The following is a 16,357-nucleotide window of genomic DNA, read 5'->3' as shown; positions in this document are numbered from 1 at the left end:
GACACCAGCTTCTCCACCATTTTCTCTGTGTAAGTGTTATAAACTCCCTTATAGTCAGTGACCTCTATACACCTGAGAGCTCCTGGAGATGTCCCAACACTCTTGAAAGTTTGACTTATGGTTTTGGTTTTCTACACAGCAGAAAACCTACCTGGTGTCCAAAAGCAGGAGAAAAGCTCCTATGTGGATTCTGTGCTGGAGTGTGTGTTGCAGTTCTTGGAGTCAGGGGACTAATGTGGTGTCAGTCTCTCTTCTCCATGTAGCTGCCCTGTTTTCTCAAAACTTGCCAGAAGATCAGGATCCTTGAGGCCTTCATCACTGTCAAACTGAATCTGGCTTGGCTGACACATTCCAAGATTCAACATGCCCATGTGCATGTTGGGTATGTAATTGAGATATCTTACTTTCTTAGGAAAGCAGAATTTTTAAAAAAACCCAACCAAACTGTAAGTTACTTCCCTTTCTTTAATTCTTGATTAATGCTTAAATGTTTTCTGAATGCATGTTGTGACATGATTTCAACTTGGAGCTTATTTGACCTAAGAATATAACCTCCTTAGCCTAAACCTTTTGCCTCAGTCTTTCATGAAACTATTTATGTGCACATCTGTAACACTCTCCCATTCATGGCCTCTGAATGGTGGGCTAGCATGTGTATTTAGTGCTGATATAACTGTTCCCCATGGTTTGATATACATGCTAAAGTAATTTTTTTTTGCTAAAATCCACATTATTGCCGTGGGAAAGACTATTTTCACAAGTCCTGCTATGTGGTTTGAATGAGGTTGCAACAAAGGGAGATCAGCGAATTACTCTAGGGTCATTTTTCCTTTGGTGGGTGGGAAAGCTTCATGGCTAACATCCATACATATTGGCCAGAAAGCTGGGAGAGCAAAGTGGGAGAGCAGCCTCATCTCTCCACACCTGAACATCCTGAGCTACCCCACTGATTTCAAATGACTTGTAACTCATGAGGACATTTGGATCCATGCAGCTCTTCTCTGAGGGATCTATGCTCTGCTTGATGCCACAAATAGCGTTCGAATACCATGAAGTGAGATGACTCCCATCTGTCAGTCTGGGAAGGCTAGCCAGCTGCCTAAGGAAGTCTGGAGACAAAAAAGTGATTTAAAGAAAAATCTGTTGGGGGATTTAAGTCATACTTTTTTTTAATGAGTGTTTATCTTGTAACTATATCTCTCTCAAACAAACGCTGTGGGATGTTTGTAGGGTAGTAAAAGCTCACGTCATTGCTGTAGAAGTCAGTGCCTGTTTAGAGTGGGAGTGGGAACTCGTTGTGTTAATTAGAGCTGGGACCCATGGGCCCAGCATGCTGAGAAGTGCCCCCTTTCATCCTGTGCCATTGGCTGTTAGCCCTGTATTGAAGCCATGCCCAGTCTCTATGGCTGGCTGAAACGTTTCAAAAATAGTATTTTGGTGCCATCTCTTAGCCCTTGATACCTTAGCCACCTCTGTGGCTGTTAGTCCTTTCTTATGCCTGCACTAGTGAGGCCCCATAATACTTTCTCTTAGCTTTGGTCAAGCATCTTCTCTGGGGAGAAATAAGCCCTGGATGTTATCTCTGCCCCAAGGCTGCTAATTCCCAGCCTGCTGAACAGGTGATGGGGCTTAGAAATGTCCTCATTTTTGTTAGCACTGCCTGTGCTAAGAGGAGTCATAGCTCAAGTCTCATTTAACTTGGATTTTCCTCTTTTCTTACTAGATTGTAGCCTGTGTTTCTGAGTATACACTACTACTGCTGGAAGCCTCCAGTTTGCAGCACACCCAGAACATCTGGGTGATATTTTATGCTTCCAACACTGAAGAAGTTGCTGAAAGTTAGCTGTCACTCCCTGTGGACAATTTTTTGTATTAACAATGGTCATCTTCACACCTTTGTTGTCCAGAAATTCCAAAGTTGTTCATCAAAGACAGCTGTGAGCCCTGGTCTTAGCTAAAGGAGCAGAGATGCTCCAGAACACTTGAAGTAATGACAAATCCCTTCTTTTTGGGTTGTCTTATCTAAAGGAAGTCAATCTGTCAGATGTCGTTGAGAAGTGCTTCTCTTTCTGCCCCTCATCTTCACTTTTCCATAGAAATCAACCATGCTTTCAGGAATTGCAAGGAGTGCTTAGAGTCTGTAGTCTTGCATGAGAAGGTTGGTCCCGTAGCTTACTGTAGGATTGCAGGAGCTCCCAGGTGTGTGGTGCCTTGAGCTAATGGCTGTTTCTGAGCCCTTATGTTCCCAGTATGTCCTGAAGGTCATCCTGAAGCTATCCAGGATGGGCCCTCATGCCATGTGGAGGATGCTCACTTGCTTTGGTGGCTGTGGCGACCTGCTCCTTAGCTGAGACCACACATGAAGGCCACCACTGGAGTGGCTGTGGGGCTGCCCTGTCACATCCACCTGCATGCCTGAGCACCTCTGATTGTTGCCTCTGCTCCTTTGCACGCAGGAAATAAGGCACATAGGAAGTGCACACAATCGGAGTGCAGTGCCCTTCACTGCCGCCACAGCTTCTGCCCCCAGGGTGATCACTGCTCAGTACAACAGCCCAGCAGGCCTCTACTCCTCAGAGAACATCCAGACCTTCAACAGTGCGGTGGAGACAAAAACATCACCTGGGGCTCTGGAGCCTAGCAAGCCGTAAGTACCTTCCTCACCTCCTCTCCCTCCCTCCCTGGCCCCCCAGGGAAAGGCTTCAGGAAACACGAGTTCACTGCCAAGGTACCAGTTTGTTAAAGCAAGAAAAGCTCTCTTTCAGGACAGTAGAAGTAGAAGAGGCACAAGCGTGGATGTTGTTCCCAGGGACAGGAGGAGTGGGGAATGTTTCATGAGGTGCAGATATGACATTAATGCTGTTGTGTTTCTTTAGCAGAGACCGACGCAGTTTCCGCGTGCGTTCAGCATGACATACCAGCCCGCTGGTCTGAACAGGTGCCTGATAGCTTGTTACAAGCGCTTCCTAAAGTTGGTGTTTTGTGCCGGCTTCACTGCAGTGCTGGGCAGGAAAGGCACCAGCTAGTGCAGGAAGCACACCCTTCCCTGTTCCCAGCTGGCCTGGGATCCATATACAGGCTCTGCCTCAGTTTGGATATTTCTGCATTTTATTGTCAAACTTTGCTTTTCACAGGAGTTTTAAAAAGTAGCTGAAACATTCATTCCTGTGTGAGGGGTTTTATGTATGAGATTGGAAGGGGTCCCAGCCTTACATGGCCTGTTCATTTTTGTGTTTGCAACTGAGCCTCACCAAAGACATTGTTTTATCCTAGATTTTCCCTTTTTTTTTTTCGTTGGAAGTAATAAACCAGGAGCTATCTGAAAGTTTTCTAGCTTTGATGGTCAGGTTGCTTAATTGCTTTAAGCCTCTGCATAGCAATATCAAACTGCTTAGAAAGCTATGGCTATTTTTATAATAAAAGCTGGAAGACCAGTGCTTTTGGTAATACTTGATTAAATTTCTGACTTCAGAATGGGGAGGCAAAAGTAACTTCAGCCTCTGCTGTTGCAGGGTACAAAGACCTGATTGTAGTTTAACACAAGCCTGACAACTTGCCTGTGAGTGAAACCAGCTCCTTGTGTTGGCAGCCCAGTCTGCAGCATGGGCCTTGTAGGCAGTTACAGTGCTGCAGCTGGCAGATGAGGTGACAGATTGTTCTTCATTTGCTTCTGGTAGACTCAGCAGCCTCAGTCAGGGGCTGGGCAAAGGCAGAGCAAGGACAAGGAAAATCTGACTTTGCATTAACCTGATGGGACTGTCTGGCAGGGAGATACCACCTGTGGTCTAGCCTGGCATCCCCTCCATGTGAGAGTGCTTCCTGGAAGCCAGGTAGATTTGGCTGGAAAATTGTAGCTGATCCCTTTCTCTTTCAGGGATCAGCAAATAGATGGGTTCCTTCTAGGGCTGTGGCTCACTGTACTCCTCCTAGCAGGAACATCCATTGCCAGCCCTTCTCCATCTTGGATACATGGCATCTCTTTCATCTTTTCCTTGCTGAAACACAGCAAGTTGCAAAGGAATGCTGAGAAAACTGTGGATGAGGCTTTGATGCTAATGTGCTTTTGTTTACAGAGTCATCAAAAGCAAATGAACTACTGCTGGTTTTCATTGAGAGCTAGGGACCTCAGCCTGCCGTTAAAAATCCACCGTAGTCTCCCCAGCGCAAAAGCACAAGATGTCTAGGTTCTCCCTTCACATGCCCTTCCAGCTGCCTTTAAATTCCTGCCCGTCTGTTTTGCTGAGTTATTTGGTACATGCCTGACTTTGCTCTGGGCTTACCTAACATTTATCTGCGTCCCCATCCTGCACCCTGCAGATACACAGGCTACCTGAACCCAGCACTTGATCTTGCCAGTGCACATGGTGATGTGACCGGAGACCTAGTCCATGCTTCATCCTTAGAGGGTGTGTGGTGTAAGTGCAGGGCTGTAGTACATGTAGAAATAAAAGGAAATATCTCCACTGGATTTGATGTCACAAAGCAGGTGGGGACAGAGAAGCCCCACTGCTGAGCACATATGGTTTGGGATGGGAGGTGAGATTACTCCTCAGTAGGATGCCAAGGCTAGCTTTGAGAAGAGCAGCAGTGAAGGTGGCATTCCTTGTCTGGACAGTGGGACCACAAGTGTGTGCACAGGGAGTTAGTGTGTAACGAAAGCCCTGCTGCCACTTCCTCATTGCTTTTACAACCCATGCGTTTGCTTATCAGTGGAGTGCTTGCTTTTTAGTTTTTATGTGGACACACCTGGAGTGTGAGACCAGAGGCACAGCATTAGCCAGAAGCCTGAAAAGTTGTGTATTCAGTGGTGTGTCCTTCAGACAGTGTTCTGCACCTGCTTGATGGCTTGAAGTATTTGGCTTTGTCCTTCATTAATTTTTTTCTTCTTTCCTTTCTTCCTCCTCTGCATTTTCCCCTCAATTTGGCAATGTAAACCCCAAACAAACCTTGAACAAGCCCACCTCCTGCTGTCCATGTGGGTGCGCGGGCTGGCAGCGGCCCGTGGCCGGTGGGTGCGATGCAGGCTCCCATGGCCCCCGTGTATGACCCTCTGCAGAGCTCCGAGCTGCGGCGCAGGCACAGCACCTCCTCCAGCCCCAGCCAGGTCCTAGTGGGGCCTGAGCAGCTGAAGCACGTGGCCCAGGTCTGCCCCAACAGCCCTGTGGAAGTGGAGGTGCCGGGACTCAAAGTGCTGCACGTGCAGTTCAATTCTCCCCTGCAGCTCTATTCGCAGAGCAACATCATGGACACCCTGCTGGGGCAGATCTCTTCTGTTAGCCCTGATTTCCCCAGGTAACCTGCCCACGGCCTCTACAGCCAGCTCAGCACATATGCTCGTCTGCATTTTGGTGTCCGCGAGTTCCTCGTTCCCGTCTGTGGTTCATGGCATTGTCCAGTCACAAGAAAACAGCATTTACATTTCACCCTTAGTGCATGACTCTTCACAGGAGCTTTCTCTGCCTTGTGTCTGTGCCCAACACCTTGGGAAACACCAAAACATGTTTTTAGTATGTCAGTATGTCCATTGTCCCCTGCACACCCACACGTGGGGACCTGCCAGCAGCTGGTGGCTTTTCTGGAGAAGCCACCTGCGGCAAGATGGGTTTGCTGAGGGTAGGAGAGTGCTTTATCCTGAAAGCTGTTATTTTTCCTGGTGCTGCCAGTCTTCATTCTTTTGTTTCATTGGCCATGGGGATGTGCTGAGCATGTTTCATTTCAGGCTGAAGCAGGTACCCATGCTCTCAATCCTTGCCTGGCAACACTCAGGCGTTTGGAGCAGCCTGGCAGGCACCAGGCACGTGGAGGGACAGTCTGTATTCCCAGCCCCGCCTGCTTGTCTGCAGAGGTTGCTGCAGTACAGGCTGACTTTGCCCAAAGGCTTGGAGGATGCTCAGCATGCTCCGAGGTGTGCAGGACCTGTGGTGAGCCTCAGCATCACAAGGCCTGGGTGCTGTTTGATGTCTTCTTTGTGGGACTTTGTGGGACGCCTGTGCGTCTAAGTGACAGCCCCTCTGGGTTTTACAGGGAGGACTTCAGTGTCAGGACAGGTGAAACAGAAAGCGCATGTATCTGTCTTGCAGGAGGAATCCAGTCAAGGATGAATTGTGAGCCTTCTGCTATGTGACCAAGCAGCTTGCAGCTGTGTGACATGTGGCCCAGGACAGTGGTCAGTCCCAGGGCTTCCGTGGGGCAGAAAAGGACTGCTCACAGTTCCCTTCTGGGAACCACGTACTTCAGAGCAGAAAAGCTGGTGTCCTCACCCCTGGACCCACACAGCCAAGCTTTGCCATGTGCCAGGAGCCAAGAGATAGTGGGATGCTGAGGATTTACTCCTGCCTTGTTACTCAGTGCAGTTACTTGCTGTAAGTCAGTGCTCTGGCTTGTAGTCAGTACCATGCACACCAGAAGTAGTCACACTGCCAGCTCTCTGTGCTAGCCTAGAGAGCTGACAGTGCTCACAAAGGAGCCCCAGACATCAGCAATTGTTTAGTGGCAATAGGGAGTGCTCCAAGGACTGGGGCTTCTCCTATAGCCTTGACAACCTTGTAAGCTTTGCAAAATAGGCTGGCATAAAATAGTAAAATATCATTAGTAAAAAAATAAGCTCTGCTTTTTGAAGATTCTGTGCAAGGCTGTGTCTTCATGGTTTGTTATCACTATCTTCTTTGCCAGTATTTAAGGCTCAGTGATCCAGTATTAGTCAGTCAGCATTGCAAGTTGTCTGTGGTAGCTGCAGTAAGATCCAGTAATGGTTGTGTAAGTCTAAGATCCTATAAATGTTGTTGGTCTTGTTTGAAGAAGAGCTACAAAGTTTCTGCATGAGGGAACTCATGTGCGTGGAAAACGACACCAAGTTGCTGGTGATTGCAGCAGATAAAGTACCTGTGTAACAGGAGGTGCCAAAATCAGCTGGCTTACAGAGACTCAGTATCTTGCAGGTACAATTTCTGTGCCTGTGGCCTTGTCCTTTCAAAAGATACACATGCTTTTTGGAGATTTCTTTTTTTTTTTTTTTTTTTTTTTTTTTTTTTTTTTTTTTTTTTTTTTTTTTTTAATTTAAGCATCATAGCTTTCTACCCTGACAGTTTGAGGTGTTTTACTCTGCTGGTGCAAATCTGGGTTTGATGTTTTTAGCCTTTTGGACATCTTGTATATGCAAGTGGACATATAGGGTGCTTACCTGGGAGAGCTGATCTGTATGTTTCACAGTGCCACAATGCATGGTTGAAATGGGATGGCTTTGTTTAATGCTTTTTGAGATGATTTAGCCTCTGCTTTTTGGATGCATGTTATTGCAACATTCTTAGTATGCAAACTGCAATGAAAGGCTTCTTGCATAATTTTTTATGGGTGGATAGAACAGTGGGAGTATATGAGTTTACATGCCATGAATGTTATGTGGAGCATGGGACATCTATCTAATAGAAGGCACGTAATTATTTTATTTTGGGTAAGAAGCTTCAGTAACTGAGATTCAGGTTTCAAAGGTTCAGCTGTTTGCAATGTCTAATGTGCTTCCTGCTCCACTGAAAATTGCTAAAGATGGAAACATTTTATGAAATTCTTTTTATGGAAATAGCATTTTATAACTCATGTGATGATTTTACTTCTGATGCTTGAAGAGTTTATTATGTAGAGTAACTCCCAGATGACTCAATCGGTCATTGGCATGGAAAGTATGCAGTTTCCTCCTCAAGAAAAAGATTTCCCTCTGCAATTTAGTCTGAACCTCAGGATGTTTATGTACTTTTCATGCAATCACAGAGTGCAAGAATGGTGAAACTGAGTAGACCATTTACATTTATAAGACTACATTTTAGAATTGAGATAGCAGAGAAGATTTATCAGCTATTTCATTTTATTGTAAATGTTTTACTGCAGCTGCAGAACACAAGGCAGGTAGGAACTCCCTGTATCCTTTAGTCCATCCCTTGATCCAGCATTTGGCAATTTAAACCACTGATTTAAATAATTCCCGCTGTATATTTGTCCAGACTATTTTCAAATTCTTCAGTTTGGAGGTTACCCATCTGTCCACAAGAATCCCCTCTGGTATTTCAGTGTCAATAGACATGTTGGAAAGCTTTTCACAAGGGATATTCTAAATATCCTCCTGCAGTGTAAGCCTATCCTCTACGCACTCCATATGGAGAATATCCTAGGTACTGCCTCCAGACTCTCTTTTTATCCCCAAAGACCCTTTGAGTTGCACAATGAGCACCTTTTCCATGACCCTGCGCTATGAAAAACTGCCCCTGAAGCACCTTGGGCTCTAAGTCAAGGATGCAAGTCCCTCATGATATGAGGGATAGCAGCAGCACCTCAGGGCAGCTGCACTGAGGGCTTAGCCTTAGGGCAGAAATCTCTGCCCTTGACCTGCTCATTAACCTTAGTCAAATACTGTAAATCGGTTGTGGCGCAGAGCCTCCACCTGGAAAATAGAAATAGTAACACACTTGAAAACCAGACTAAATTACTGCCCTTCAGAGAATCTTGTAGTTAGATCCTACAGCTGTTACTTTGCGAAGGTGACATTTACAAGCAATTCATAGGGTATTTGCAAAGATTTGTTTTTTAATGGAATAAACTTTACTTAGTTTGAGATTCACAGTGGTGTAAGGTAGCAGTGTAAGGTAGTTTATGCATGCAAGGAACACGTGTGGATGGCACAGCTACCGTGTGGGATTCCCATCCCAGCACAAGAATTCTTTATTTTCCTATTAACAGAGCTCTGATTTCCTGGGCAGAAAGTTGTAGTCGCTGGAGTGTATGGTAATTGTGAAGCAGGGAGAACCCTGGCCAGGGGCAGTCGGTGAGCAGCTGCTGGCAGCAGGACAGCCCAGTGTGCCAGTCCCATCCAGAGCACATCCTGCACCCCTGTGTTCGCGGCCTCCTGCTGTCCCTGTGTTTTGCACGTTCATTCTTCAGTCATATGATGCATCGTGAAAGTTTTGCTAGTGGGACTGGCTTTAGTTTTCATCTGTTTAACAAGAGGATTCTTGTTCCTTCCTCAGTTTAGATCAACATAACCAGACCCCAGGCAACATTGCCATAGACAAACAGTCTGAGGTTTACAAGATGCTGCAGGAGAATCAAGAGTCAAATGAGCCACCCAGACAGTCTGCTTCATTTCTTGTATTGCAAGAGATCTTGGAGTCAGAGGAGAAAGGTAAGTACTTACTGCACACCTGATCTGAGTGTGCTCTTCCCCTCTGCTGTTCTTTGAGCTGAGTAGGATTTAAAACTTTATTTTCTATTTAGCTGTTGATTGTTCAAGGTAGCATGTGTAGGCGGCTTCTACAGAAACGTACAGACCCTGTCACTAATTTGATTCCTTCATATTCTCTCATTGATTAGTTTCAGTATCTATGGGCCTATCACTGCTTAATTATTGAGTGAGCACTCTAGAAATAAACCCTTGCAATGTTTAGTTGTCAAGAAGGAATTTTTAAAGTTACAAAACCTCCTACAGTTTTTAAAGTATTGCCCCCTTTAAGATCGTATTCACCGATTAAACACCAAGACTTAGGATAGTATCACAAGATAGTGCTCTTCAGTGAGTCCTGGTGCTTCTGAACTCCATGCTCCTACACAGGAAAAAGTATCCCCCTCTGCAGCTGAATGTAAAAATATAGAAGCTGGGTTAGAGTGAACAGTTCACAGCTTTTAACCTCTGAAAAATTCGCTCTTCTTGGCATTCTTGATCTGACATCTGGACTTGTACAATTCAGAGCTAGAGTTTAAGATAAAAAAGCCAATTAACTTATTTGGGGGCTAAATTGTGCTCTCTTCTCCTCTTTAATAAAATAAAATAAACAAATGAATGGGAAAAGAATTCTAAGAATGGCCTTTTTTTTGTCCTTAGGCCAGTCTTTTGTGTTACTAGCTTGGCAGTGGTACATTCAGTTTAATCCAAAAAAAGCCTGGTGCTGATATATTCACCACGAAGAGAAACAGATCAGCCAAGTGCTGGTCGGTCTGAGGGATCTGTAGGGAAACAGCAAAATGAAGGAAATAAGGAAACAATAGGAAGAAAGAAACCAGGATCATGGAGTCTTTAATATGCTGTTAAAATACTACCTGAAAGAATCTTCTAAATATTGAGTGTTTGCAGATGCCCTCAGGGTTCAGCTCCTGCATGGAAGGAGTAGACTGGACTTCTCCCAAGCCAAGGTCCTCCCCTCTGCTTAGTAGTGGTGAGGAAGATAAGAAGCAAAAGCCTCTCTGTTTTATCTTTCTTTGAAGATTTGCAGCATTGTTGGGATTCTCTGGCACAAGGTTTGCCTGCCCTATCAAGGGCTGGGATAGGCTCTGGCATTATTCCACAGTGAGCTGATAATGCCCCATGGCCCAGCCTGCCGTGCTGCGCTGCTCGGCCAGCATCAAACACACGCTGCTGAGTCAGATGGTTCCGTGTGATAAATGGCACATTGGAAGGCGCCTTCTCCCAGCCTGGCCCCAGGCCATGGCTTGTGAAACCCCAGCTGGGACAAGGCCCTTGGGGCATGGCTGACTGTGTGGGCTGTGCTGACTTACACCAGCTGAGAGCCTGGGCCGGGCACAGCGGCAAGTGTGGGTGTTTGGAAGCACCACAGCTGGTCTTCCGGTCTTTTAAGACCTGACCCTGTACTCAAAAGTGGAGAGTGTTCCACTGCATGGAGCGTGCTGTGTTTCCTGTGGTTGGGTGAATAGGAGAGATTTAAAAATGTGTTGTCGATATTGCTGATGAGAGCAAAGTGCTGGTTAAGGCAAAGGCAGTCAACAGAAGTGATAGGGAAGAGTCTGAAAACCTGATTGCTGCTGCTTGCTTCCCAGTGAGGGTCATTTGCAGCAGCTCTTGAAGGGCAGGGGGCTCTTGCTATGTTTGGAGGGTTAGGGACCTTGCACCTCTGAACCAGCATCTGCACAGAGCTGGGTGCAAACCTCTGAGCTGAAGGCTGACCTCAAGGCAAACCAGTGCAGCATCACCTGCCCCACAGCTGAGCTAGGCCCTTCCCCTCTTTTTCCTTCAGCTCTTCTACAACTGATGCTGCCCTGGGCTGTGGTGAGTCCCTGACATTGCTGGTCACCAGGGTGTGTCTGTTTCCACCCTTTGCACTGGGAATGCCCATTGTAAGTGTGCTTTTGGTTTGACACTGGTCAGAAAAGTTTCATCAGTGTCCCTCACTGTCCAAGGTGTTTCTGGTGAAGTATCGTGGGAGTCTCAGCAGCCTCCTTCCCTTGTTAACTGGTGTAGAACCCCGTGGAAAAGTCATCTAGATAAGATTAGTCCCATCATTGGTGTCATTTTATAAAAGGCTCCTTTTTCCCTGCAGATATTTAAAGGCTTGCCTCGTATCCCACATCTAGGATCCACTGCTGGTTTAGGCATCCAGGTCAGCACAAGGTCTCCTGCAAAGAACCTGCAGGAATTCCCTGCCCCAGAGATGTTGCAATAGGGAGATACCTGGAGCATGCTATGCAACAGCAGGGGAGTGCAAGGTTATCCCCAGTGTCCCAGGGCCCTGCAAGAGGGAGTTTGCTAACCAAATCTTCCAGGAGTCTTTTGGGGAACCAGCTCCACTGTAAAACAGACTGCAGACTGGAAAAAGGCTTTGACAAGCCAAGCCTGCCGGAACACCCACCTCTTCCTGAGCTCAAGTCTGGGAATCAGCTTGACCCTGTGTGATCAGGACACATCAGGCAGACTCCAGTGCTGCCAGGGCTGGGGCTTTGCTTTGCTTTGTGCATCTGTGCATGTGAGACACATCAGCTGAAGTCGGATGGGCTTTTAAGATGAGAAAATACTCTCATCTGACTGCCCACCATCTCTCAAGCCCTCACATTTCCAGGGCAAGGTTCAGCTGTGTCCCTCCTCTCCTTCCTCCCCACACATCCCTAAATCCCTGCTCACTTTCCATGCATGAATCCCTGCCTCAGAGCTGGGGTTAAAGGATATCATGCCCCCAGCAGAGCATCTGCTTGGGAGGAACAGCCTCAAGCCACGCATCTCACATGCTCTGAAGCACTCTCCTTCCACCCCCAGGAGACCCTACCAAACCATCTGGATTTAGGAGCGTCAAAGCCCCGACCACAAAGGTGGCCTCATCAATTGGGAATGCCCAGAAGCTGCCCATGTGCGACAAGTGCGGATCTGGCATTGTGTAAGTAAGCCTGTCCCTGGGGCTGCAGGGGAGCAGCCCATGCCTGTGCCAGGGGCTGAGGTACTGCACCAAACAACTTCCCTTACCCACACCCCGTGTATCCAGGAGACTCAAGGCACAGTTATTCTCACCAGCTTTAGTAACACTAACTTTGTAGTTCCCTGCAGTGAGGCAGGAGTTGGGTTTCCATCTACAGATCTGTATCAGTGGGAACCAGAGCAAGTCCCTGTGAGTCAGGCCTTGAGGCAGTTGTTGCTGTAGTGTTTTGCTTACCTGAAATCTGTTTACAGCATTTGGAAACAAAACGACTTTTCCATTCAGGGCCCGTATTTTTAATGCATTTTCTGTCTTGGTGCTCCCAGGCATGGCATGGAGACTTGCCTTGGTGGTCAGAGGCAGTGGGGACTGCAGAGCTGCATTCTGCTCCCCACTCTCCTGTAGGACCTCACCTCTACTGTGTCTGTGCACACTTTTTTTTTTTTTTTTTTTTTTTTTTGTGTGTGTGTGTGTGTGTTTACATAGGTAAAGTCTGACTCCAGCAGACTTGGGGTTTGGGTTTGATACAGAGCTGCTGTATCTTAAGTGTGACTGCGTGGGGGACCCAGCATTGAAAACCCGTGTCTTCAAGTTGCTCTGTTTTTCACCCTCAAATTCTTCCCTGAAGCCCCCTTAACAGTTGGTTACACAGCAGTCAAATACTGGTAGCCAAACCTGCATTGTCATGGAAGAATTCTGATTTTTCAGATGCTGCCTGCCACAGGCTGTCAGATTGTTGCTGAGACCCACTACACTGTGATTGCACGGTCCTGGCATGCCTGGAGCATTTAAACCAGCAAATTCATTATAGAGGCAATCCATACCCTGTAAAATATGAATCAGAGACAAACCCTGTAATTATTCAACCAGCTGGGTAGGTCTGGAGAGAAAGCACAAGGCCTTGAATAGCACTCAAAACTAATGAATTACAGAAAATAGAGATGGCTGCTGGAACAAAATAATACTGGAAAATTGTTGTGTTGGGGCTGATGGTAGTTAACAAATTGCTGTGTAGTTTTCCTAGTCATCTGTTGGGTTAAGCTGAGAAGTCTTCTAGTAAGAACTTGCCCACATTTGGCTGGATCTGTTCACTGCAGCTCCCCAGAAGCCATGTCTGAGATGAAAACCAGGATCTGGTCTCTGCTTCTCCCACCTGTCAGTCACTAGCAAAGGGCAGTGCTGGCTATGCAGCCTTCATCCCTGCATTTCTGCATTTGTTTTGCCGTCCAGTTGGCTTGTACCTGGATTTTGCTTCCTCATATGGTCAAGCTACTGCCTGCCATTTGATCCTGGGCATTTGAATGCTGTTGTGTTGTCTGTACCACCAGCTAAAGATGCCATCACAGTAATTCTTGCCAGCACAGGTGATAGGACCGTCCCTGTGTAACATACACAGGTCAATGCTGGGAAACACTTTCTGGAGGAGACTTGCCATGCCAGCACATGTTGGGCTTCTAGAAGTGCTGTTAACATCTGCCTGACCAGAGGCAGAGCCTACACTTTGACTTGTCAGGAGCAGAAGAAAATTGTTCACCTTCGGGAGTTGTTTGGGTCTGGGTTGGGTGGGAGGTTGCTGGGGAGGAAGGAGACAGTGATGGGCACTGAGGAGTGCTGGTTCCTCCCCAGAGGGATGTTTGTGAAGATCCGGGACAAGCAGCGTCACCCCGAGTGCTACGTGTGCAGCGACTGCGGCACCAACCTCAAGCAGAAGGGACACTTCTTTGTGGAAGACCAAATCTACTGCGAGAAGCACGCGCGGGAGCGGGTGATTCCCCCGGAGGGCTACGAGGTGGTCACCGTCTTCCCATAGTAAACCGTGTTGCTCACAAAGCCAGCGTGGCTGATTTATCCTCTGCTGATTTTCCTTGGAGAGCATTATCCCTACCCCCTGCAGAATCTTGTTTGCAGTAAGGAATGCTAGGCATGGCTTTGAATTTCCTTGTCATTATTAATCCTCCCTCTGTTCACATAAGATGTCACTAATTGTTCAACATTCTTTTCATCCTCTTTCACTTTTTTTTTAATAAACAGAATTGCTTTTTTTTCCCTTCATTGTGCTGTCAAGCACACAGGAAAATCAGAGGCCAAAGTCAGATTACGAAGTCAGATTACATTTTTTCTGTGTTCTAGTTATTTGCCATCTGTTTGCCTTCAATAAATGCGATGAATCCACAAGGCAGAAGTGTCTGCTTTCTGCTGGTTTCCTTGTGGCTAGATTGTGGTTCCCTGGGCAGCAGAAGAGGTGCCCAGTGCATGGCTGTTTATCCTGGGGAGGGATTTACAAAGCTGAGTCAGCCTGGTCTTGCTGCCGGCTGAGCTGTGAGCAGCTGCCTGCTGGCAGCCAGCAAGGGGCAGGTGGGCACGGCCAAGCCTCGGAGCAGACTGGTGGCCTGTGCCTGGTGCAAGGCAGCCCAGAGCTGCCTCCTCTGTGTTGAGCACTGCTTCATGAAGATGGAACCGGGCACATCACTGTTTCCTGCTGCTGCATCACCACAGATGCCCCTTTTTTCTCATGGAGCTCAGTTTGTGACTGGGGGCAACAATGATCCCATGATGCCTTCTGGAAACCAGGGAATCCAAGAGCAAAGAGGGGAAGGTTTGAGTGGCCACAGTCCCTGTTCAGGCTCCCCCTGGGGGGGACCATGGGGCTGCCCAAGGCATCACCCTGCTCCTACTGCTGCTGCTGCGCACAGCTGCTGAAAGGTGCCTTTGGGGGCTGATGTGGGGAGGGGGGCACATGCCCCTTGTGCCCTGGACAAAGGGCTGATGGTGCCTGAGGGACAGAACCTCCACCCGTGTAGAGCACAGGGGAGGCCTGCAGAGGTTATTTCTCTTATGCCTCTAAATGAGATGCTGGCTGTTCTTAATCATGTAAAAATAAATGGTTTCTAAGACATGTCATCTCTCCTTTAAAACAAATTGCTGGTGGTTGAAATCAGCAGGGTGGATTTGTAGCTGCATACGGGCCCTCTGTGGCGGGCACGGGCCCCCTGGAGTTAGTGGGTGCATCTGCAACAGCTACAGACAGGGTCATGTCCCTGCCCTGGAAAGTCCTGTCTGTGTGCAGGAGTGCTGTACTGCAGTGTTTACGCTCCTTCACAATGAATCACACCACAGCACAGCTGCATTGTTTTTTTAAAAAAAAAAAAAAAAAACACCAAAAAAAAAAAAAAAAAAAAAAAAACCCAACCAGCCAAACTCAAACCACAACCCCAAACCCAGTCTTCATCTGAGGTAAAACTGGCCTGACTCCAAGGCTATAAGCTTCCTGCTGTTTAGATACACTGTGCAGCTTTGGGGTAAGTTGGGTAGGGGACTAATTCACCAACCCTGTAAATTTAGTTCATTCTCTCATGCTCCTATGGGCAGAGGCAAGCGAGGCTGCCATAGCTCAACCAGCAAACTTTAGACCATCCCTAGGAAAAGCCTGGCTTCTCTGGGCCGCTGGTACATGTCAGCACACACCTGCACAAACTCCAGATAGTAACACAGCTCTTTTTCAAGGTGAAAAGTGGAGGGATTTTTTTTTTTTTTTTTCACTGCTGGAATGATGTCTACCCTTGCTACTGCTTATGGGGGTTAATTCTCTCCTCTCCACAGCACACTTCCATAGGGAAAGGCTCTCTGTGTTGCAGTGTTGGCAGGAGGGCCTGCACAATAGGCCAGTGCAGTGGTGGGAAACAGGGACCTGCAGGGGTGAAGGAGTGACCCTGTAGGCACGAACTACTCTGACCAAGTCTCCTGCCCCACTGCGGGACTGTGGCTGCTCCACACCACCAGCTTTCTCAGCAGGCTGGGGGCTCAGGGCTCCCCCAGGAAAATGCCGGCTGCTGAGGCCATCTGGAGGCTGGGCTAAGCCCTCCAGTGCCTACAAAGTCACTGTTATTTTGTACACAAACATCTGTCAGCAAAACAGTGTTCATTCCAGAAAACCCCAGGATTTTGGGGGCAAGGGCATTAGGGCCTGGCCCGTGCCTGGCATTTCCCTGCCCTCCCACCCAGTGCAGGTTTCTAATGTGGATACCAGAGTTGATCCAATTTACTACGTAAGGAAGTTCACATTTGTTACTTGAGGACTTCGCTCACTCTCTGCTGTGGCTGGCTGAGAAAAGGAGTGCATTAATTTTTATGACGCAGGGCAAAATACTTGACGACTACAGTGTTCACTGTAGTCTGAC

At 47.4% G+C, this 16,357-nt stretch overlaps 1 protein-coding gene across 7 annotated transcripts in view; it reads left to right on the top strand.

The window, feature by feature from the left end:
- PDLIM1 (PDZ and LIM domain 1) overlaps nt 1–14,354 on the top strand; it is a 44,034-nt gene extending 29,680 nt beyond the window's left edge. The window contains exons 4-9 of one of the 7 annotated variants that reach the window (XM_066191355.1): nt 2,877–2,938; nt 4,957–5,292; nt 9,015–9,169; nt 11,013–11,044; nt 12,026–12,143; nt 13,806–13,894. In XM_066191355.1, the coding sequence (XP_066047452.1) occupies nt 2,877–2,938; nt 4,957–5,292; nt 9,015–9,169; nt 11,013–11,044; nt 12,026–12,143; nt 13,806–13,807 (705 nt within the window). In that variant the 3' untranslated portion in view covers nt 13,808–13,894. The other 6 variants (XR_010722286.1, XM_066191353.1, XM_066191354.1 and 3 more) reach the window with 6 other exon arrangements.
- Nucleotides 14,355–16,357: the final 2,003 nt, after the last annotated feature.

Source organism: Chamaea fasciata, unplaced genomic scaffold (assembly GCF_029207755.1).
Source record: "Chamaea fasciata isolate MVZ Bird 193981 ecotype frontalis unplaced genomic scaffold, bChaFas1.0.hap1 SCAF_9, whole genome shotgun sequence".
NCBI classification, from domain to species: Eukaryota; Metazoa; Chordata; class Aves; order Passeriformes; family Sylviidae; genus Chamaea; species Chamaea fasciata.
Note: the sequence above shows the minus strand (reverse complement) of the source record. Positions and strands in the feature narration are given on the sequence as shown.